Below are 24,428 nucleotides of genomic sequence, written 5' to 3' on the forward strand. Positions count from 1 at the left end.
CCGCAAAACCAACGACACAAATGGACACGTCCAAGCGGACACAACAAAACAGAACAATGGAAAACATAAGATATTGACATAAGTAGGATCACACTGGAAGAGAGAAGGGGGGGAGAGATAAAAGAGAACGAAGAAGAGAGAGAGGGGAGGAAGGAAGAGAGAAGAAAGAGAGAGAAAAAAAAAAAAAAAGGAGGGGGGGGGTAGCATCCCTAAGCTCTGTGGGGCCAGGAAGGAGGGACAACAATCTGGAGGACTCAGAGCTAACCTCCTCAAACTTCGTAAGCGAACTTTCAAATCCCAGGGAAGTGGGTAGGGAGGAGAGAAAATGAGAATAGTAATCTCCCCAGGTTTGAACTCAAGAGAACAACCATGATGCGCAGCAGGGCATCTGAGAGGGTACTGTAGGAAGAAAGGGAGGAAAGTAAGAAAGGAGAAGAAAAATCCAAAAAAATAAATAAAAGGGGGGGGGGGGACAAAGGACAGACTCGGGGAAAGGAGACAGTAAAGCATAAAAATACCTCACTACAATAAACACTGACTCCCAGTCAAAGCTAGACTAAGACCGGGTCACAAAAAGCTGTGGGAAAACCCCACTAAAGCAGTTCTTGGGAGCACACCGCAGTACGCTACCAGAGAGGTGCCAAACCTAACTAACGGGAGAAGGTGGAGCAGCATCAGGGTGCCACCCATTCCCCAGTAAGCAGAACTACAGGCCTAAGAGGGGAACAATGAAACATGGGGGTCCAATGCAAAAGACGAAAGGACAGCACCAAAGGGACACTTGGTCAATAAAATGTGATCCATGCGGCGAGAAGTGGCCCCAGAACCAGGGGACCACAAAATGCTGCACGGAGCACCACAGGAAGAAAAGGAGGAGGGCGAATCTCACCGTCCGGGACTAAGACGAGCCAAGGCCCGCCACAGTCACCGCCGGGGCAGAAATAAAAACTTATGAGTGAAACAGAGGGCAGAGGATGGTCCAACCAGTCCGGCAAGGCCAAGTCAGGTATATCCAGGAACTGTGCCAGGGAAGCAGCTTGGTGAGGAGACTGAAAAACAAACAGAGCACCATTACGCCTGATCTAGTGGTGAAAGGGGTGGCCCCACCAGTAAGTGGCTCCAGAGTCCAGAATAGCCTGCAAAACCAGTTTGAGGAGTCTGCGCATAGACAAAGTTTGACGGGAAACGTCAGAGAGCAGCTGCACTGGATTGTCCATGAAAGCCACAGGACCAGGCCGCTGGTAGGATATCCTCCTTCTCTCGGAAGAAATGAACTCGACACAGGACGTCCCGCGGCCCAGAAGTATCTGAGCGTCGAGTGCCCAGCACACGGGGAACTCTGTCCAGAGTGATGTCCGTATCCATGGGGCAGGAGAGAACCTTGTTAAAGATAGAGGAGACAGTGCGGAGCTCAGCAGGAGGAACCGAGTCAGGGATGCCTCTCAGCTTAATATTGTTGCGCCGACCACTGTTCTCCTGATCGTCCATCTGGAGGAGGATGTGACGGTTAAGGGTACGTTGAGAGGCCAAGGAGTGCTCCACAGTGGTGAGGCGTTGATCAATAGAAGCAGTGTGTTGTTGCTGAGCTGCAACCTGGGTTGACAAGGATTGGTGTTCAGACTTAAACTCTGACAGGAGTCTCTCTTGCTTCTCCTCAACTCTATGGATAATCACCTCCAAATCCGACTTAGTAGGCATAGTGCAAACTAGATCCAATACATCCGCCAGTTTGGGGCGCTTCTGATGATGAGACAGTGGGACAGTGCCCTGCAACGAGGCATCGGACAGGTCGGAGGAGGGAGGCGAGCGCAGTGCCGCCAGGGTGGAGGAGAAGTCCTGGTCCAAGCTCGCCAGAACAGAGATCACGCCAGGGGTGCCAGATATAAAGGGGCGCTGAGGTTGCCCAGAGTGGACCGAGTCAATAACCCCCATAGTTGACAAGGGGGGGGGCCCACAGAAGGCTTCCAGGCACTGTGGAGTGAACTGTTAAGGCCAACAACTGAGGTCTCCCCATGGGACTGAGAGTGGCAGGGTGGAGGTGGAGAGGGTCCCTGAGACCTGCAACAAGGAGTTAATGGGAAGGCCTCCTGGCAGCGTCACTGAGGGTGCAGGGCAGCAACACAAGAGGTGATTAGTGCAGGATGGAGGCAGAGGGCCGTGGTGCCTCACTCACATGGCGGCCGCCATCTTGGGAGGTGGAAGGGAGGGGGACCGGTACCTGGAGCGAGGGAGCCGGTCCTCCCTCAAGCTGCTGCGGAGGCATGGACTGTGCAGGCTCTGTCGGAGAGGTCGATTGAGGAAGCGGAGGACTTGCCGGCAGCTGCAGGGGGGATGGTTCTTCCGTGGCAGCACTTGCACGCGCCGGCGCCATCTTGGAATCGCCAGCAGGAGTAGAAGAGGAGACCGAGGACTGCAGGAACCTTGCGATTTGCGACTCCACACAGGCAGAGGTGATTCTCTTGTGGCCCAGGCGTCGGACCATTGCTGCAGAAAGGGAGAGATGAAGGCTGAACTACCCCAAGGTAAGTTAGAACTGCCTGTGGTCCAGGAGCTTCTGAAACGAGCGTCTGTAAGCTAACACGGTCAGGCCACGCCCCCAACTTTTGATTTTCTGCCAGTATTTGTGTCATAAATAAATTTATGACTTTATTAATTAACAAATTTTGGATTTTCTTTACTTTCTGTGAAATCCTGCATTTTTTTCACTCTTTCACTTGTTTCTATATTGAGAGTTGTTTCTACTAGAGATGAGCGAGTAGTATTCGATCGAGTAGGTATTCGATCGAATACTACGGTATTCAAAATACTCGTACTCGGTCGAATACCACGCGGTAACCGCAGTAAAAATTTGATTCCCCTCCCAACTTCCCTGGCGCTTTTTTTTTTACACCAATAACTATGCAGGGGAGGTGGGACAGGAACTAGGACAATGTAGGCATTAAAAAAAAACCTATACAGTAGAGATGAGCGAGTAGTGAAATTCGAAATTCGATTTGAGTAGACCTCAATATTCGACTATTCGATCGAATACTACTCACTCATCTCTAGTTTCTACCTCTCACTGAATGTTATTATGTATGGAGTATGGGGCTGTGTAAAACGTAGGGTGGGCAAGGGTTGATTCATACTATATCTCAGACATATGGTGTCATATGAAAGAGGAGATTGCAATGCTTTCTATTACTATTTCCAGAGATATGAGCTGGTTGAAATAACCAAAACTGAACTGGTGGGGAAATAACCCCATTAAATGAACATATTAAAAAGGAGGTCAAACACTGCATCTTATGGTACCCCAATGGTATCTGTGACTCAGTTTGAGGAAGTGCCAATAATAACTCTTTTTTTTTAATAATTATTCTGCCATTTGTTACCCTAATTACACATGCCTGCTTATAAACACCCTAAAGGCCCCTATTAATACGTAACACAGACCTGATTCCTCTTAAAGGGGTTATTCAACAAGTTAAAAAAAATTAAAATAAGAACAACCAATTTTATAAAATAACAATAATATTTATATTGCCCATTTTAAAACTCTGCTGGTCCAGCGCAGATGCTCTGATGGTTTCCATTTGCTTACAAGTGGTCAGCACACAACTAGATACAACCAGTCGGTGCACTCAGTGGCCATGTGCAAGGTCACCTTTTGGCATCTGAATGGCTGCAGCATTGATACTATGGGCTTTTTTGAACAACTACCAGGGGACTATTAGAACAACTTTTTCTATTCTTATATGTTTTTTTCTGAATTTAGGTAAGCCTTTTAATACTGAACCCAGACCAGATCAGACCAGATCCTCCTTTATACAGACAGTAGACCTCCTTTTCTTAGGGGCCTGAGACCAGACCAGCCCTTACAGCCCCCATATCAGACCTTGGGATACTCCTTTCTCTCCATGTCAACCCTCTTCAGTCCTGGCCACCATTTCCCAGTCCCGGGTCCCCTACTAGATACCCTAAAAGTGAAGAAATGTATGTAGATACACAAAAACAAGGAGTGTCTAGTGTATACAGTTGTAGGGGAAACTTATTATTTTATGTCAGTTCTGCTGAAGACAGTATTGCCGTTGTGAACAACAAATTTATCAAAATGTCGCATAATGTTAATAAATTTGTCACATCTTTAAATCTGTTTACAGATTTTTATGCCAACACCTAATAAAGTGAATCTTTAAAAAGTTGCAATTCATGATCTAAATCAGGGGTCTACAACCCCGGCAATGCCTGGCACAGGGCCCTCTCTGCTGTCATAATACATGGCAGTGCTGCTTCAGCAATCTCTCTCAGGCAGAAGGGAGGATACATGGGGGAGGTGAGTGTGAGGCTTTATGTGACTGGGCTGTGGGGTAGTCTAGTCAGAGGATAGCAACTGCTTGTGCAAAGTATAATATGGTAGATAAATCCTTCTCTGTATTGCGGGAGGAATATGATCTCCCTCACAAGGATTTTTTCAAATTCCTGCAACTTAGGCACCTTCTTCAAACCCACGGAGCATCGAGACTTGTTTTCCCAGACTTGGATGGAGACTGTGGAGACGAACCGCACCTCCTAAAGGTGGCACCTCAGCTTTTTATACTTTTTTCTCCACCCCCACAGAGCGGATCAAACCTCTATGCCTTTCAAGGTGGGAGGAGGACCTTGCCAAATCTATTTCTCTGCCTGACTGGTATGAGGCCTGTGGGTTTGTTAAGCGAGTGTCGAAGGGTGCGGCCCACTGGGAGACGGCTCAAAAAATTCCTTCTATGCTGGTACAGATCTGCTGTACAGTTGGCACATATTGATGCACATGAAGGCACTCTATTGCACATGTGGTGGGAATGCCCCCCAGTTCAGGCCTTTTGGACCGCTGTCTTCGGCTTCATTTCCTCTGTAGCTGGTCTCCCCATCTCCCCCTCCCCAGGGCTGGCGTTATGCTTTCTAGATACTGGGCCTTTCCCCACGGGTATGCATGTGGTGCTGGGTCAGATAATTCTAGCCGCCAGATCCATGATAGTGAGGCAGTGGAAGTTTATACCGTGTATGACAATAAATGAGCTGATCCATCATGTGGACTTGGCTTTCACCCTGGAGCCGATGTTGGCCACCAAAAACCATACCTTCTCCAGTTTCTGCTCCAGATGGGCCCTCTGGTCCGCTTTTATGGAAGATAGGAGAAATCCCCAGGCCAAGACTCCCCTCTCCACCCCTAGTGCAATTCCATAACGGGTCACGTGCATCGGATCATTGTTGCTAATATTATTGTTGGTACTCCAATTGTTATGGCCGTTTGCACTTCTATTTGTATACTGACCTCCTTATCATTGCCATTCCCATTTGAATTGCACCATTCTGCTCTGAACGTGCTGTGTTTCTTTTTTTTTTTTTTTTGCTCTTAGGGCCCCTTCACACGGCGTAAGGGCGCCGTTCATTTAGATACATATACACGTGTCCGAGCGCGGCGCTTCAAAACAGAGCCCATTGATTTCAATGGGAAGCGTATGTATATCGGCATATACGCGTGCTTCCCATTGAAATCAATGGGCCCTGTTTTGAAGCGCCGCGTTCAGACACGTGTATACGTATCTAAATGAGCGGCACGCTTACGCCGTGTGAAGGGGTCCTTAGATACTTATTGACTTTATTATGCCAAATTTGTTTTTACTTTTAACAATGTTTGTTTTCCACCCTTCCCTATTCTTCCACTACCTTCCCTTTCCCTCTCGTCCCCCCCCCCACACACACACACCCCTTACCTTGCCCCAGGCCCTGTTTGGAACGTTATTGGCTGCCACTCGAGAACTGATAAGACTACTGTTCATGCTTTTGTAACCACCGTGTATGCTCCTGAGTGTCTATATTAGATAAGAGGTTGTTCGGATTATTGTACTTGACGCATAGTACTGTACGGCCCGATTCGGCCACAGGTTTTTGTCTTTCCTCCCTTTGGCCCATTGTTATTTTGCTTTTGTTGTATTTTGAAAAAATTTTCTTCAATAAAAATCTAATTTTTAAATATAATATGGTAGATAAACTTGCCTTTGTTCTTTTCAACAAGGCTGGAAATATTTCTTTAGAGTTCCTCATTATAGACTGGGCTGTATGAGACATCTCCTCTCCCCCCTCCTTCCAGGGGTGAACCAAACCTGTTGACTGAGGCAAACTATAGAAAGGCGCCCACCCCACTAAAAAATTATACCCACCCAGCTATTTTTGGTTATGTGATGAGGCCTCTCTCATTAGTACACCCTCCCATTGGCAGATCAAAAATCTCCTTATTTGGCCCCTATATAGTATAACACACCCCTTTTTTTATTGCCCCACTGTGCCATGACTCCCTTTGTTTTTTGGACCACAAAATGATACATTACCCCTTTTTTTCTGGCCAATCACACGTTTTTTGTCCTATCACATGGTTTATGATCCCCTTTTGTTTAGCCCCCACATGGTATTTAACCCCCTTTTTTTGACCACCCACAGTATATGACCACGCTTTTTATGCCCCCCCCCCAATATATGACCCTTTTCTGCCCCCCACATAGTATTTGACTTCATTTTTATGACCCCCACACTGTGTATGACCCCATTATTTTTACCCATATAGTACACAGCATATAGTACCCTCATGCAATTTATGATACACACACACACACACACACTATGACTTCTTTTTTAATAGCCCAACCACAGCATATGTCCCCCTTTTCCCCATACAGAGTAGCAGTTGATAATTTTTACTCACCTATCCACGCTCCTGTCCTGCCGCCTCCAGGGTGCGCTATAGCCGATGCTGCAGAATGCCAGGACGCTGTACGTAAAGTCACGAATTCTTTAGCATTGTGATGTAAGTGTAGCGCTGCTTAGAGACTGCTGTAGAGGGTGGCCAGAACAGGAGCGTGGACAGGTGAGTTAAAATTATTGTCAGCTGCTTATTGAAATAAAACCATATTTTCAATAGGTAGTGGCCGATTAAAAAAAATGCCACTCTCCAAGTTATTCCATATGGCGCCACCTGAGACCATCACCTCAGATTACCTTATGGACGATGCACACCTGCCCCACCCACAGAACAGGCTTACTGCAGCCTTATGTTCAACCAAAAGTGTTATCCATCAGATAAGGATCATCATTGCTAAAAAAAAAAAAAAAAAACAAGTCAGGGACAAGGACCACACTGAAGTTTGATAGACAAATCTATTATTCTTATGGTTTGTATTCTATGACCTTCATGTAGGGCTCGATGTTCTTTGAATTATTGCATGGCACACTCACTACTTTTTTTTCAAAATCGGCATACCCTACAAAAAAGGTTGCCGACCCTTGATCTAAACCCTGGGCACACTTACTTTTCACTACACATTTACAAGTTGTTGTGCACAGTCCAAATGGCTGTAATATTTGGAACAAGTGATTAACACATTTATGTCACAGAAGATAAGACATTACTTTAAAGTACAATGCAAAAAGATCCAAATCCTTCTGTCACCCCCTGGTTCCGAGGGATTGACATGGCAGCTAGGATGGCGATCAAGACTTCCTAGCTGCCATAATTAGATGTGTATTAGCCTTAGCCTAATACATATAGACAATCATATACTATATACTTCAGTACAGAATTCTTTCAGTATATGGTATAGGGGATCAAGCAGTCTCCAGTTCCTGTGTGGGACAGTGCAAAATATAAATAAATTGAGAAGTTTCGGATATTAAATAAATAAATATTTAATTCAAAATTCTGAACTGTCCAAAAATAAAGTTATTTTTTCTGTATGGTGGATGCAGTAAAAAAACAAACAAATGTAATTCACAAATTAATGTGTTTTAATCACTTTGCCTTCCCCAAAATAGCAAGAAAAAGTGATCAAAAACGTGTATATACTAGACAATGGTACCACTTACAGCTTGCCCACAAAAAAAAGATACTTAAAGCTGAGTTAGCAAAAAAAAGTAAAAAAAAAATTCTGGCTCTCAGAATTCAGTGCCCCCAGCCAAACCATTTATTTTCACAAAATGATATTTTATTCAGTAAAAATGGAAAATATAATGATAATTTATATAGTTATTATCTTGCTGTAATAATAATAGACAAAGATACCGTTGCATTTTTAATGCAGGAAATGTCATAAAAGCAAAGCGCAAAAAAATTGTTTTTTGTTTTTTTACTTCTGGACCCCCCAAAACATCACAGGGGTTAATCAGTTTGTAATATTTTAATATTACATCTGTGATGGCCCAACACCCTTAACCCTCACAGATCTCTTACTCAGGGACAGCTTGGCCCCTGGTAATGTTTACATGTCAGGAGCGTTACTGCCCACTTGCTGGGAAAACTGTAGTGGCAGCTTTAGGTATTGCAATGCTACACCATTGCTATGGGGCATTGCTGTAATACCAGAACCCTGTTTGTTAAGAACTAAACTACACTGTGCCCTGAAAGGGTAAATTAAAAAGTAGTAAAAACCAGACTTCTTTGAAAACTGTATTTTCGGTTCCGCCCCAAGGATATAGCTTAGCTTTTCTGTTGAGTCAGCGGCAGGACGGACAAAGAATATTTGTCTATAGTTTGACAATTCCTATTCAGCTATATCCTTACCAGTGAGTGTACCATGTATAGGCTGTGTACAGTGTATTGGTATACAGTGTATTGGTATACAATGGGCTTAGTTGGGGGCTGCACTGAAGATTTATGCATGTTGGGAAGCCCACTGTTTCCTAGTTCTCTTTCCATGAGTATGTATCATTTCCAAAATCTTGGCATCCTCCTCACGGCTACCGTTCTTTATGTTGCTTTGCATGAACCTCTTTGAACAATTCTGAAGTGCAGATAGTCCTTATTGTTCACATTGTCTTGACCACTCTTACACTTTCATAGCCAAATAATATGTCTTCATTATGTTCCAATGCATGAAAATGATCTGTCCGCCTCAAGAGGTTTTCCTGTATCTATATTGCTATTTCACAAAACACCCAACCTTTAATATCCTGAATTGTTCAAAGGATTTTCCGAAGCAGAAACTGACTTTGTTCTCAATAAGGCAGCTTCTGTCTGGCAGCAAGAATGACAGATTCACTGAATAGCTTATGTTAACAAGGTGAAACATTTTATAAAAGGGTTCTCCAGGAGTTTAGACATGATGCATAGAGAAGAGAATGCACATAGCTCTTATGCTTAAAGGAGTAATCAACAACAAAAGTCATAGAAAAGTCATTTGCAAAATATCATTGTTATTCATTGTAAGTATTTAGCCAAATTGTATATCTCCTATACGTCCCATAGTCCATCTTCATACAGGTCAAGCCTGCTCACTTTTTCTTATTTCCCCATACAGCTGTTTATTAGATCTAGTGCTATTAATGGGTTAAAAATGCACCCAAATACCTTTATACGTGTTTTGAGTGATTTCTGGGTTTCTCTGGGAGCTCCTGGCAGCCTCTGCATTTGTTAACTTGGTGTAGCTTCCTGCTACGTAGTTTCCTGCCCAGCTTCCAAACTACCTCCCTGTCACTGCTCCCCCCCTCCTCTCTCACTTCCTATTCTGCACACTACTAGCCCTTCCCAACTAATTAAATCAGCCCCCCCCCCACCACCACCACCACATCATACCTTCCTTTATCTTCCTCATTAGATAGGAAAGGCTCCTCCTATTATTACTGCTTTCCTGGCTGTGTGCAGGCTGGAGATGCCTGTGCAGTACAGATGGCAACTCGGTGCGCGCACAATCTCAGTTGCGCATGTGTCAGAGGTACCTCCAGATGGCACAAGCGCCAGCAGCATGAAATCAGGAGGAGGAGCTGTTCCTACACAGGAAGACACTTACGTATCAAGGGGAGGGGGTGGGGGGGGGGAGTACTGGTGATGTTCTGTAAATGGCGAAACAGAACGTCACCGGATTATCAGAAAGTGTTCCTGGGGCGGTCACATTACCGCACCAGGGATATGGGTAATTATAGATTTTTTATTTTTTTTTTAAACAAAGTAAATTAGAAGTTAGATGGGGGAAGGAGGTTCAGTTTAGGGGTTCATTTTCAATTTATCTTAGACAACCCCTTTAATAAAAGTGATGCTTGTAATGACTCAAAACATATATTTATATGGTAACATGCAAAAGTTTTAGGCAGGTGTGGAAACAAATTCTGCAAAGCAAGTTCAAAATAAGAAAGGCTAATAGTTTATTTTTGTCAATTAATAAAATAATGTGAATGAACAAAAGAGAAATCTAAATCACATTAATATTTGGTGTCATTACCCTTTGTCTTCTAAACAGCATCAATTCTAGATACACTAGCAGACAGTTTATGAAGGAGGTTGCTTCTGCCATCTTGGAGAATTAAGCACAGATCTTCTTTGGATGTAGGCTTGTTCAAATCTGTCTGTCTCTTCATGTATTCCCAGACAGACTTGATGATGATGAGATCAGCGCTTTGTGGGGGCCATATCATGACTTCCAGGACATCTCCTCTAAAGGGTGGTCACACCAAATACTGATTTGAGTTAGATTTCTATTTTGTCCATTCACTTAATTCTACAAATGAAACGGCCCTAAGTTTGCTAATATTGCAAACCAAATGGTAGGAAGTGAAAACAGAAACGTTAATTTGCTTTTTCTATGATTACCTGTTGGTTTTAGAGCATGGAAACAATAAGCATGGGCGGGGCTGAGGCTTCCTGCACCTCCCCTGCTCTGCCTGTATTTGAACCCAAGCCAAGTCCAGACTATTTTAGCATTGCAGTCAGAGCAGTCCTGTATTTCTGCAATTTTACCATGTTTCAGGAGCTAGTAAAAGGTTATGCGGAGTGATAAAAAAAGATTAGAGGTGATTGCAGAGCCATGAACCTTTGGTTTCTGTCGTCTATCAAGTTGATGGCTTTTCAGTGGCATTGGTAACAATATGTTAGGATGTTTCATCAGCTTCATTTAGAAGAAAAATATCCAAAGTAAGGCAAGGGAGCATGGTACTGGCTAGACTACGTAATCTTTTGGTGACAATCTTGGATTAAAGATCCCAAGTAAAAGATCTTCAAACGTTTCTCTCTGTTGGTTTCCTTGTTCCTCCTAAACTGAAGCAAATTGGGTATGGTAAAATTTGAGAGTATTATTTTATACTGTACTGCTGCATATATTTGTAGTTGGAACAAATATAGAAATCTTAAAAATAGCTGTAGAATCTTGCCACGCGTTAGCTGATTGTTCTGTATTATAGGTTCGCGGTGACATCTTGTAGTTGTGATTTCAATGCGGAGTCAGAAGCTAATTTTTGAAGATGAGCGCCTTCACATAATTATATATCTAACCTCGCTGACGTGACTAATCCAACATTTGTCCTGATAGTGTCGGATTATAGTCACAGCTGTGCCATGATTCAGGGTTTTAGACTGCACGCTTTTACAAGCATAGCTAAACCTACTGTACAGAATATTCCAGTTGTTTTATTTCCAAACCTATTTTTCTTTTAAAAGATGCAATTTTGGAAAAATAGTAGATGTCTTTAGGTGTTCTAAATATATTATGCTAAAGGGAATATGTCTTTTATTTTAGATCGACATATTTTTAAAGATTTTTTGATCATTTTTAAAAAATAATCTGTCACTATTAATTCTTTTTAGGTAATATATCATCCAATTTTCAGTCTGCTCACTAAATCTAATAAGAGATTGACCAGTGCTAATTGTTTTCTTTGCAGCAATGACCTCATTTACATCACAAATAAGACAGAACGTATTACAATAGAAGTTAACACCTCTATTTATACTACCACATCATTGCATCTACTACTGACAGTAGACAATGTAACTTCTTATCTACTCCGACTCCATACATAGAGCATGTCTAGAAAACTCTCCCATATACTTCAATCAGTCATCTCCAGTCTGCTGATGTCAATGGCCATGACTATGCTGTAAAGCATATGACGAAATGATGTTAGCAGTGCAGAAGCTCAGACGAGATGGCAGACCCCATAAACATATGCAAAAATAGAATAAAAAATCTACAATCCAAAAATAAAACCAGATTACGCCAGGTTCACACTAGCATTTAGTGTCCCCCATATAGCTGAGAGAAAAATGCTGCAAACTGGAAAATCATCAGAAAACGGGCGGAAACCCAGCGGATCCCATTATACTCTATATAGTCTTTTTAATCGGACAGGCTTCCATTTTTTCGGGTATCCAAAGACTGGAAAGCTCAACACTAGTGTGAACCTAGCATTAGATATACTGATATATTTCACTATATGGTTTTAATAAAGGAATAAAAAAAATGGCGACACATTCCTTTTAAATCATACAACTTAATTGTCTATTTTTGGGGTTTTAGGCCTCTTTGACGCAACCACCTAAAGTTGCATTGATAAGTGGTCTTTATTGGGATAGTCTTCTCAAAGAAGATGACTATTATAGAACAAATATGGTGGAACTGAAAATCATAGGAAGTCTGGCCAGGATAAGTGGCTAGTCATCTCAAGAAGTTAGTCTTTTGGAGACCTAGTCTATTGCCAGAATATCAGATGCAACCTATACTTTAGGTCTGCATTTACAAAGATTGAATTATTATAGGTCTTAGGTGTTTTATACCCCTGGAAATGGTTTCCAATTTCTCTGAGGGGATAGTTCTATTTCGTAGTATTCAGCAAACACTAGAATGATGGTAGACAATGAAAAATATCCATTTGCATTAAATAGCGATCCTGATCCAGCAGTGCGGTTTCAGTCGTGCATAAATACTTTGACACCAGCGACTTCTCACCTCATTCTGCTCATTAGCACAGATTAGCAGGATGTCACTTTTCATGTAGCCGAGGACTTATTTTAAGCAATCAGGTTCCTCGATGAAATGCTCCTCATGTTTCACATTCCCATTAGTATGTGGAATACGTTCCAAGAAGTTCACAGGAATAAGAACGTCTGATACATTGTCCTCTCATCAGTCTAATATATAACTAAGGGAAGAACAGAATTAAAGTCATAGTCACAGTTTAAGAAAATGTAACTTGTCTTTACAATGGCTGGCACGGTATTTTGCAGTTGACCCATATACTATGATATTGTGTTCTCATCTGTTTTTCAAGTTTAATGGTTCTTATAATGGGACCTCTAATAGAAATCAATGGGATCTGGTTTTTATGCGCTCATTCTGAACGAGTTTTACGTTCAGAATGACTGAAGCGTAACTCCGTGTGAAGGCTCCCTTAGGCTATGGCCCTACTTAGGGGAAACACAGTGTTTTTGTTGCAGATTTTGCTGAGGTTTTTTTTTTTTTTTTTAAGCTAAAGTCAGTAAGAATAAAAAGGAGTGGAAAATATGATGCATGCTCTTAGAAAACATGAAGCACACTCTTCCCCTCTATTGAATCACTCCTGACTTTGGCTCAAAAAGTCGCAGCAAAATCTGCAACAAAAAAAACACTTTGTTTCTGCAGCCTGAGGGTGCATTCACACGGTGTCTTTTGGTACCGTATACGCGGTGCTATTTTGCGGCTGTGATTTTGCGGTGGTCGCAAAATAGCGCCGCATATATGGTACTGGCTCCCATTGAAAACAATGGGAGCATATATGGCCCGCAAAAGCTCCCGCGGCGTCTACGTGGCACATTACGTGCCAAAGACATCGTGTGAACCCGGCCTAAAAGCATTTGTTACCCGTTTACTGGATTTGTGAGCTTCTAACCACTGGGACTTCCCTTGATTCCAGTAAGGGGGTCATGCGTGTCTTCCCCAGCTACATCACTGATAGAAGGAGTTTGAATAGAGGGGTGGTCAAGCATGAGCCTCATTAAAATTCTGGAGTCCCCCTTCCTGATCAGTGAGCCCCCAGTCTTTGGCCCGTACTAATACAGCATTATCGCTTTTCCACTTGATAGTTGATGCATTCTTATGGCTGGAATATCCATTTAATATAGTTATTCTCCCTGTATATTTCTAGTCATTATACAGTCCTATGAAAAAGTTTGGGCACCCCTATTAATTTTAATCATTTTTAGTTCTAAATATTTTGGTGTTTGCAGCAGCCATTTCAGTTTGATATATCTAATAACTGATGGACACAGTAATATTTCAGGATTGAAATGAGGTTTATTGTACTAACAGAAAATGTGCAATATGCATTAAACCAAAATTTGACCGGTGCAAAAGTATGGGCACCTCAACAGAAAAGTGACATTAATATTTAGTAGATCCTCCTTTTGCAAAGATAACAGCCTCTAGTCGCTTCTTGTAGCTTTTAATCAGTTCCTGGATCCTGGATAAAGGTATTTTGGACAAACAATTCAAGTTCAGTTAAGTTTGATGGTCGCCGAGCATGGACAGCCCGTTTCAAATCATCCCACAGATGTTCAATGATATTCAGGTCTGGGGACTGGGATGGCCATTCCAGAACATTGTAATTGTTCCTCTGCATGAATGCCTGAGTTGATTTGGAGCAGTGTTTTGGATCATTATCTTGCTGAAATATCCATCCCCGGCGTAACTTCAACTTCGTCACTGATTCTTGAACATTATTCTCAAGAATCTGCTGATACTGAGTGGAATCCATGCGACCCTCAACTTTAACAAGATTCCCGATGCCGGCATTGGCCACACAGCCCCAAAGCATGATGGAACCTCCACCAAATTTTACAGTGGGTAGTAAGTGTTTTTCTTGGAATTCTGTTTCTTTTTGGACGCCATGCATAACGCCTTTTTTTTATAACCAAACAACTCAATCTTTGTTTCCAAAATGAAGCTGGCTTGTCCAAATGTGCTTTTGCATACCTCAGGCAACTCTATTTGTGGCGTATGTGCAGAAACGGCTTCTTTCTCATCACTCTCCCATACAGCTTCTCCTTGTGCAAAGTGCGCTGTATTGCTGACTGATGCACAGTGACACCATCTGCAGCAAGATGATGCTGCAGCTCTTTGGAGGTGGTCTGTGGATTGTCCTTGACTCTTCTCACCATTCTTCTTCTCTGCCTTTCTGATATTTTTCTTGGCCTGCCACTTCTGGGCTTAACAAGAACTGTCCCTGTGGTCTTCCATTTCCTTACTATGTTCCTCATAGTGGAAACTGACAGGTTAAATCTCTGAGACGTTTTGTATCCTTCCCCTGAACAACTATGTTGAACAATCTTTGTTTTCAGATCATTTGAGAGCGGGCTGTCCATGTTCGGCGACCATCAAACTTAAGGGAGCGTTCACACTACCGTCGGTGTCCGACATGTAGTGTCCGCTCCTAGTGTCTGCTCAAAATCTGTCACGGACGCTAGGAGCGGACACTAGATGTGTCCGTGACACCTGTCATTCACTTTAATGGGCATCGGGTGCGTTCTTTTGCACTCCGTGCCCGTCCTTCCCTGTCCGCAAGAGAAGATGTCCGACTTCTCAAGCGGACAGAGGAACCCTGCATGCAGGGTTTTTCTGTCCGCTTGAGAAGTCGGACATCTTCTCTTGCGGACAGGGAAGGACGGGCACGGAGTGCAAAAGAACGCACCCGATGCCCATTAAAGTGAATGACAGGTGTCACGGACACATCTAGTGTCCGCTCCTAGTGTCCGTGACAGATTTTGAGCGGACACTAGGAGCGGACACTACATGTCGGACACCAACGGTAGTGTGAACGCCCCCTAACTGAACTTGAATTGTTTTGTAGAAAGAAATGGTCCAAAATACCTTCATCCAGGATCCAGGAACTGATTAAAAGCTACAGGAAGCGACTAGAGGCTGTTATCTTTGCAAAAGGAGGATGTACTAAATATTAATGTCACTTTTCTGTTGAGGTGCCCATACTTTTGCACCGGTCAAATTTTGGTTTAATGCATATTGCACATTTTCTGTTAGTACAATAAACCTCATTTCAATCCTGAAATATTACTGTGTCCATCAGTTATTAGATATATCAAACTGAAATGGCTGTTGCAAACACCAAAATATTTAGAACTAAAAATGATTAAGATTAATAGGGGTGCCCAAACTTTTTCATAGGACTGTATATATATATATATAACCTTTTAAAAAATAAATGTTTGGTAATCCCAAAATGACATGTTTGAAGCCGTGGCAGACAATATTACACACTCCATTTTTTATTTTAAGGCTTTTATGAGACACCTTGGTAATGGGAAGATACAGATAGCATATTCAGTGGTGGCAGGCTTTTACCAGAGCATCTTATAGCTATCCTACAATGCAATAACTAATACACATATTGTAAACTATTCACCTCTAGAATAGGTTCTTTTATATGAGAAACTGGATTTGGCAACCAGGAATCTGCATGGGGCTGGCAGGCTTAATATGGCGTTGTCGCCAGCTTTTCCTCTGTTTGTGCAGGAGTCAAGATTCCTGGTCAAGATCCAATTGTAATAACTTAATTGTCAGATGAATCATAATATTCATTTGTTTAAAAGGCTGGGATTAAACATTCTGCTTCGGCGCGGCTAGCAGATGGGGTAGATAAATATAATTCACATGTAACTGTGCGGGGTGTTAAAAGAAGATGAATTTGTATCAGGAGTTATAAAAAGTATCTGCCCACAGTCAGCGACTAGACAACAGGTGTGAACTAGGGGCAACAGTCACCCCCAGTCACCATATTTCACTTATGTAAAAGGCTGCATGTAGTATCATCACAGATTTCTGCTTTTTTTTAAGGGATAATCTGACTTTTGGATTTATACCTATATACTGTATGTAGGAAGACAAAGGGGATGTAAAATGACTGCATATATGGAAAAGGGGTTATACAATGACTCCATATATATATATAGTAATTATTTGTATATATTGTATTTAAAGCATACATAAGCACTTGTTTTCTTGTATTAGGTCCATTTGGCCCATTAGCCCGTGACCTTCACTTTTTCCTTTTTCCATAGAGGGCTATGATAAATATATTGGTTCCATTGGCTATTGAAGTTCACCATCAGTTTTGTCCTTTAGCAGTATTAAAGTTACAATAATATTTTATTGATTTACAGTTTTGTTAGTTTTCGGTGTATTAAGTGGTGGGTAATGTTACAATGTCTGCTTTTGTCTTTTCAGTGTCCATGGACAATATTGGAGAGAAAGGTGAGTTAGTATTCCAGCACCCATTGCTTTGCTTACACAATGTTCATGTGGCACATTTCCAAAGTTACCAGGACTCATGAATCACCCATGGTACAAACATATGGCAGAATAACAATAAAGTTTTAGTATCCCTTTTATGATCAAAATGTTTTCAGGTCTTTGAGACCCAGCCATATTTTATAGAACTTTTCCTATCGATATCAGGTTATCAACATCAGCCCCACCGATCAGCCGGTTGAAGTCGCAGTGGTACTTGGGCGAGTGTTGCGACCTTTTCACTGGTCACTGGGCACAGCACCATGGATAGCGTAGAGACAAGGATTGAACTGTGCAGGTGATTGGTGGAGATGTCGCTGATCTGATATTGAGACCCTACATAGATGGGGTTATTTTTATTTTGGGTAACCTAATGGATCAGTTGTTTTATGGTTTCCATCTCAAAATCAGCTCCAAAATCCTTCCAGAATCTGCTGCAGTGAACTGAGAGCACTGAAAAAAGAAGGGTCCTTCATCTTGTCAAAGACTCTCTGGCTGGTTCCATGTGTGAGGCTCCGGCTGATTATTCCCAGTACTTGTGAGATTAATCAGAACTTCAAGACATATTTGAGACCGTCTACCTCAAATTACCTCCAAATTATCCTAGACTTGTTTTTCCATATTTTTTAATCTTTTGATGAACATCTCTGACTTGTAATTTTGGCCATGAAAAAATGGAACTGTCATTGTTTGTGCTCCTAATGAAGAGAACTGAATACAGTACTTTATCTTACCACCACTTCTCTTAATAAGGACAGTCAACACTCTAGCTTCATCAAGGTTTTTTTTTAATGTAGATTGTGAGCCCCATATAGGGATCACAATGTACTTTTTTTTCCTTATCAATACGTCTTGTAGAATAGGAGGAAATCCACACAAACACGGGGAGAACATACAAACTCCTTGCAGATGTTGTTCCAGGTTGGACTCGAACCCAGGGCTCCAGCGCTGCAAGGCTGCAGTGCTAACCACTGAGCCACCATGTTGCCCCCTCAAGGTTTTTTACAGGTTTACATGATTGTTTAGCCAACTCGATGAAATATACTTGAAGAGTTTTTTTTCTATCTTCTAGTGAACATTTTGTTATATGTCCTCGGCTCGTGTGTCATATAATTATATTCTTCTAAACTGACATTTCTCACAGTGAAGGGAGTACATAAAGTATGATTTTGAGATTGCGAGAAGTTTAGTTTCTGTACTTTAATGCTATTGATTGGTTTTGTGACTTTTAAGGTTATTTATACAGCAGTAACTGAGAAGCTGCAACTCATTGACAACGGCATTGTTCTGAAAGGTCACATATATTCCCTAATGCTTTTTATATATCTGTGTTTAGTGCATTCTATGGAAAGCTTGTACCTGTTTTACTATAGTATAGCTTACATGTTTCAGTGGTTCTTTGTATTGTACCATAGCTTTGTGGATTTAGTTTAATATATCTTCATGCCTTTATTGTAGCCAAAATAATATAGGGTAGCGTAAGGGCATGGACACCAAGGTGGTCCAAAGGTATGGAGACATCTGAATAAATGGAAAGCAGTGATTGGAATCGCTATCCCTGTGTGTGGCATGTTGCTGTATGGACACTGTTGTGTATGTGTATTTATGCCTATCAGATACATATCTCACATGTACCCTTTCCCATTTTTAAAAGTAAACTTGGTTCCAAGATGGTAGCTTTCAAAATTGCCACCGTTTTGGATACCGTCCCATACAGACTTACCCCCTTCAGATTCCTGGAATGCAACACACAGGTTGTTGTTTCCAATCACCATTTTCCATTCATTCAGGTATCTCCATACCTTTGGATCACCCTGACTTTGAAGAAAAGTTATCTCTTGGCCCTTATTACACATAGGAAGCTTCTGGTGTGATATGAAAAAATGTCAGCTTTCATATGACACCAAGATTGCAGTTCTATGTGAAATTTTTCCGAGAGATTACTATTTGAAAACAGTTAGCATATTTATAGACATCTGCAGCTCTTCCCCTGTGTTTCCATCTGGTAGAACTGCTATCTTGGTATCATATTAAAAGTTGGAAATTGTATTTTTCACATGGCTCCAGTATGCTACAAAATATATTAATGAGAACTCCTACCAGAAAACTGAAACGTTGTCGTTATACTTTATTAAAAGTGTTCACCAGAAAGAAGGGTCTTAGTTTCCTCTGATTTTTGCATAGCACAGCAGCACAGTATGCTGGAATCAGTTACACAGCTTGAATCAAGTGAATGCAACTGCGTTGCATTTTTGTGTTGATGGACAAAAGTGCCACCATGCAATTAAGGGCTCGTTCACATCTGCGCCCCGGGTCTCCGTTCTGCAGGTTTCCGTTTCCTACACAAAACTGGGCAGGAGACGGAAACCTGCAGTCATGTTTCAAACCCATTCACTGCGTTGGATAAAGGATATGTGACTACTGTATATTAGAGATGAGCGAACAGTGTTCTATCGAACACATGTTCGATCGGATATCAGGGTGTTCGCCATGTTCGAATCGAATCGAACACCACGTGGTAAAGTGCGCCAAAATTCGATTCCCCTCCCACCTTCCCTGGCGCCTTTTTTGCACCAATAACAGCGCAGGGGAGGTGGGACAGGAACTACGACACTGGGGGCATTGAAAAAAATTGGAAAAAGTCATTGGCTGCCGAAATCAGGTGACCTCCATTTTAGACGAATAGTGGATTTCAAATCCGGGTCATATGAGAATGTGAACTTTGTGACTATGAGACAGGGATAGCTGTACAGGCAGGGATAGCTAGGGATAACCTTTATTTAGGGGGGAATGTTATTAAAAATAACTTTTTGGGGCTCTATCGGGTGTGTAATTGTGATTTTTGTGAGATAAACTTTTTCCCATAGGGATGCATTGGCCAGCGCTGATTGGCCGAATTCCGTACTCTGGCCAATCAGTGCTGGCCAATGCATTCTATTAGCTTGATGAAGCAGAGTGTGCACAAGGGTTCAAGCGCACCCTCGGCTCTGATGTAGCAGAGCCGAGGCTGCACAAGGGTTCAAGCGCACCCTCGGCTCTGATGTAGGAGAGCCGAGGGTGCACTTGAACCCTTGTGCACCCTCAGCTCTGCTACATCAGAGCCGAGGGTGCGCTTGAACCCTTGTGCACACTCTGCTTCATCAAGCTAATAGAATGCATTGGCCAGCGCTGATTGGCCAATGTATTCTATTAGCCTGATGAAGTAGAGCTGAATGTGTGTGCTAAGCACACACATTCAGCTCTACTTCATCGGGCTAATAGAATGCATTGGCCAGCGCTGATTGGCCAGAGTACGGAACTCGACCAATCAGCGCTGGCTCTGCTGGAGGAGGCGGAGTCTAAGATCGCTCCACACCAGTCTCCATTCAGGTCCGACCTTAGACTCCGCCTCCTCCGGCAGAGCCAGCGCTGATTGGCCGAATTCCGTACTCTGGCCAATCAGCACTGGCTAATGCATTGTATTGGCTTGATGAAGCAGTGCTGAATGTGTGTGCTTAGCACACACATTCAGCTCTACTTCATCGGGCTAATAGAATGCATTGGCCAGCGCTGATTGGCCGAATTCCGTACTCTGGCCAATCAGCACTGGCTAATGCATTGTATTGGCTTGATGAAGCAGTGCTGAATGTGTGTGCTTAGCACACACATTCAGCTCTACTTCATCGGGCTAATAGAATGCATTGGCCAGCGCTGATTGGCCGAATTCCGTACTCTGGCCAATCAGCACTGGCTAATGCATTGTATTGGCTTGATGAAGCAGTGCTGAATGTGTGTGCTTAGCACACACATTCAGCTCTACTTCATCGGGCTAATAGAATGCATTGGCCAATCAGCGCTGGCCAATGCATTCTATTAGCGTGAACTGAGTTTGCACAGGGGTTCTAGTGCACCCTCGGCTCTGCTACATCAGATTGCTACATCTGATGTAGCAGTGCCGAGTGTGCATCAGATGTGTAGTTGAGCAAAACTGACTCAGCACTGCTAAGTCTGCATTCGCATAGGAATGCATTGGCCAGCCTTCGGCCAATCAGCGCTGGCTCTGCCGGAGGAGGCGGAGTCTAAGGTCGGACCTGAATGGAGACTGGTGTGGAGCTATCTTAGACTCCGCCTCCTCCAGCAGAGCCAGCGCTGATTGGTCGAGTTCCGTACTCTGGCCAATCAGCACTGGCTAATGCATTGTATTGGCTTGATGAAGCAGTGCTGAATGTGTGTGCTTAGCACACACATTCAGCTCTACTTCATCGGGCTAATAGAATGCATTGGCCAATCAGCGCTGGCCAATGCATTCTATTAGCGTGAACTGAGTTTGCACAGGGGTTCTAGTGCACCCTCGGCTCTGCTACATCAGATTGCTACATCTGATGTAGCAGTGCCGAGTGTGCATCAGATGTGTAGTTGAGCAAAACTGACTCAGCACTGCTAAGTCTGCATTCGCATAGGAATGCATTGGCCAGCCTTCGGCCAATCAGCGCTGGCTCTGCCGGAGGAGGCGGAGTCTAAGGTCGGACCTGAATGGAGACTGGTGTGGAGCGATCTTAGACTCCGCCTCCTCCAGCAGAGCCAGCGCTGATTGGCCGAATTCCGTACTCTGGCCAATCAGCACTGGCTAATGCATTGTATTGGCTTGATGAAGCAGTGCTGAATGTGTGTGCTTAGCACACACATTCAGCTCTACTTCATCGGGCTAATAGAATGCATTGGCCAGCGCTGATTGGCCGAATTCCGTACTCTGGCCAATCAGCACTGGCTAATGCATTGTATTGGCTTGATGAAGCAGTGCTGAATGTGTGTGCTTAGCACACACATTCAGCTCTACTTCATCGGGCTAATAGAATGCATTGGCCAATCAGCGCTGGCCAATGCATTCTATTAGCGTGAACTGAGTTTGCACAGGGGTTCTAGTGCACCCTCGGCTCTGCTACATCAGATTGCTACATCTGATGTAGCAGTGCCGAGTGTGCATCAGATGTGTAGTTGAGCAAAACTGACTCAGCACTGCTAAGTCTGCATTCGCATAGGAATGCATTGGCCAGCCTTCGGCCAATCAGCGCTGGCTCTGCCGGAGGAGGCGGAGTCTAAGGTCGGACCTGAATGGAGACTGGTGTGGAGCTATCTTAGACTCCGCCTCCTCCAGCAGAGCCAGCGCTGATTGGTCGAGTTCCGTACTCTGGCCAATCAGCACTGGCCAATGCATTTCTATGGGGAAAAGTTAGCTTGCGAAAATCGCAAACTGACAGGGATTTCCATGAAATAAAGTGACTTTTATGCCCCCAGACATGCTTCCCCTGCTGTCCCAGTGTCATTCCAGGGTGTTGGTATCATTTCCTGGGGTGTCATAGTGGACTTGGTGACCCTCCAGACACGAATTTGGGTTTCCCCCTTAACGAGTTTATGTTCCCCATAGACTATAATGGGGTTCGAAACCCATTCGAACACTCGAACAGTGAGCGGCTGTTCGAATCGAATTTCGAACCTCGAACATTTTAGTGTTCGCTCATCTCTACTGTATATTATCCAATAAGGATTGCTGGTATGAATAACCAAAACCAGAATTCAGTGGCATGGTGTTACATATAAATGGGGGGGGGGGGGGTTCTGGCATGTAAAAAGGGGAGTGTCTTAAAATAATCGTTTGTTAATCGTAATCAAGGTAAAATATTCGCTCAATTGTGATTTTAACTTACCGTAAGTTATAATCACTCAGTCCTAGTATATGGAATAAAGGTTTATTTTTTTGACAGTAACAAAGCACTTAGTGATTGTCACTCCATTCACCACCATATAAGTGCTTTAGGAGCTTTCTTTATTTCCGTTGGTAGAACTATTATAAGCTTTTATTACAGTAATTCTGGTTTTTCAGCAAGCAAAACAATTATGAATTCTATGGAGCAATATGTGGTAACCAGGGGCAATGGGCAATGTAGTGTTGTCACGTTTGGGCAGAGTGGGGTCCCGGTGTATCCCTGATTATCCACAACCCTTTCCACTCTTCCATTCACCCAGGTGCGATGTGCAGGATAACAGTCGACCACACAGGGTTAAGGTGAACAGGTTAACTTTACTGAAGAAACCAACAGTCTTACAGTGCTTTGCAGCAGCAGGTTCACAGTGCAATGTGACAAAGTCCAGTACAGGCACTGAAGAGTTAAGTGAGGCACCAATCACCAATCCTCATGTCCCTTAGCAGTAGTTGGGAGGACGGTTGCTATTAGCAATGTGAAGGTGTACAAATACAGTAGGAAGGTAGATGATAGGACAGGCCGGCCCTTGTGGGAGACAACGAGAACTGCGGCTTCGTAACTTGGCTCGTTACGGATAAAGACTCACGTTTGGTGATGTCGGGGTGCAGTGGCTCGGGGACCGATGAAAGGCCACTAGCAAGGCAGGAGGGTCCTTGAAGTAGTTGCCCCTCCTGGCAAACAGTATGCACAATACTTTAGGGGGGTAGGAGACCTTGGAGAGTTTCCGCAGCTCGCGGGGCTCTGTCCGGAGAGGTAGAAGGTGCAGGAGTTGATTTCAGGGGTGCAGGCACTTCAGCCCAGCTGTACCGGCGGGCTATATCTTCCAGACCCGGATTTCAGCTTGTCAGGGGTCTCGGCTGAGACCTGCAGTCTCACTGCAACTTCAGAGAAAACAAGTAGGCCTAGACCTCAGGCTTGAGGCCTACACAGGAGCTAAGAGCTGGTGGCAGGTATGTCTGCCTTCCCTAGACTCTAGGTCTAGACTGCAGGCCTGAGAGGAAGGAAGCTCCTCCCAGGGAGAGGACTGGATAGGGATTGGTGCTCACAACTCACATGTTTAGCAGACACAGGAAACTTAAAGTGACAGTACATAACAATACATTTATAATGCAAAGTACATCAGAACCTATATAAAAGAGAGATACATCTGCCTAAATACTGACAGGGGTGCCACAGAGGTGCTGGGGAGCAGTGCCCAGGAGTAAGCTACTGGCCACAGGCGCACAAGGGCCCTAACTCACTATCAGTGGCCGCTCTGGGTCACTGCACACCCCCGGGCTTTGACAAAAGCCGGCCTCGGCGCAGGGCTCGAGGGCGACTGGTGGACAGTCTAGTCCCCAAACTAGAAGGCAGGGGTTCTGGGTCACCTCGACTCAGGATTTACTGTGACCATCAGGCCCCTAGAGGTCCTGCAGGCTAGGCCTAAGAGAACCTGAGGAAGGAAGAAGTTAGGCACTCCAATATATGTAAACAGTTGTAATGCAAACAAGGTATACATCTTTAAATATCAAAAGTATACCTATTGGCATAGATGTGTAAACAATAGAAAAATACATAAAAGCATAAAAATCAAAGTGCCGATCCAAGGGGGCTCATAGTCTTTAGAGTCCATGTAAAAGGGGCAAGGTCAGTA

General features: G+C 43.5%; 1 protein-coding gene across 5 annotated transcripts in view; it reads left to right on the forward strand.

The window, feature by feature from the left end:
• ZDHHC2 (zDHHC palmitoyltransferase 2) overlaps positions 1-24,428 on the forward strand; it is a 90,585-nt gene that overhangs the window by 7,868 nt on the left and 58,289 nt on the right. For all 5 annotated transcript variants that reach the window (XM_075258782.1, XM_075258783.1, XM_075258784.1 and 2 more), the window contains exon 2: positions 16,992-17,018. In XM_075258782.1, coding sequence (XP_075114883.1) covers positions 16,992-17,018 — 27 coding nt within the window. The remainder of the gene's footprint in view (positions 1-16,991; positions 17,019-24,428) is intronic.

Source organism: Leptodactylus fuscus, chromosome 1 (genome assembly GCF_031893055.1).
Source record: "Leptodactylus fuscus isolate aLepFus1 chromosome 1, aLepFus1.hap2, whole genome shotgun sequence".
NCBI classification, from domain to species: Eukaryota; Metazoa; Chordata; class Amphibia; order Anura; family Leptodactylidae; genus Leptodactylus; species Leptodactylus fuscus.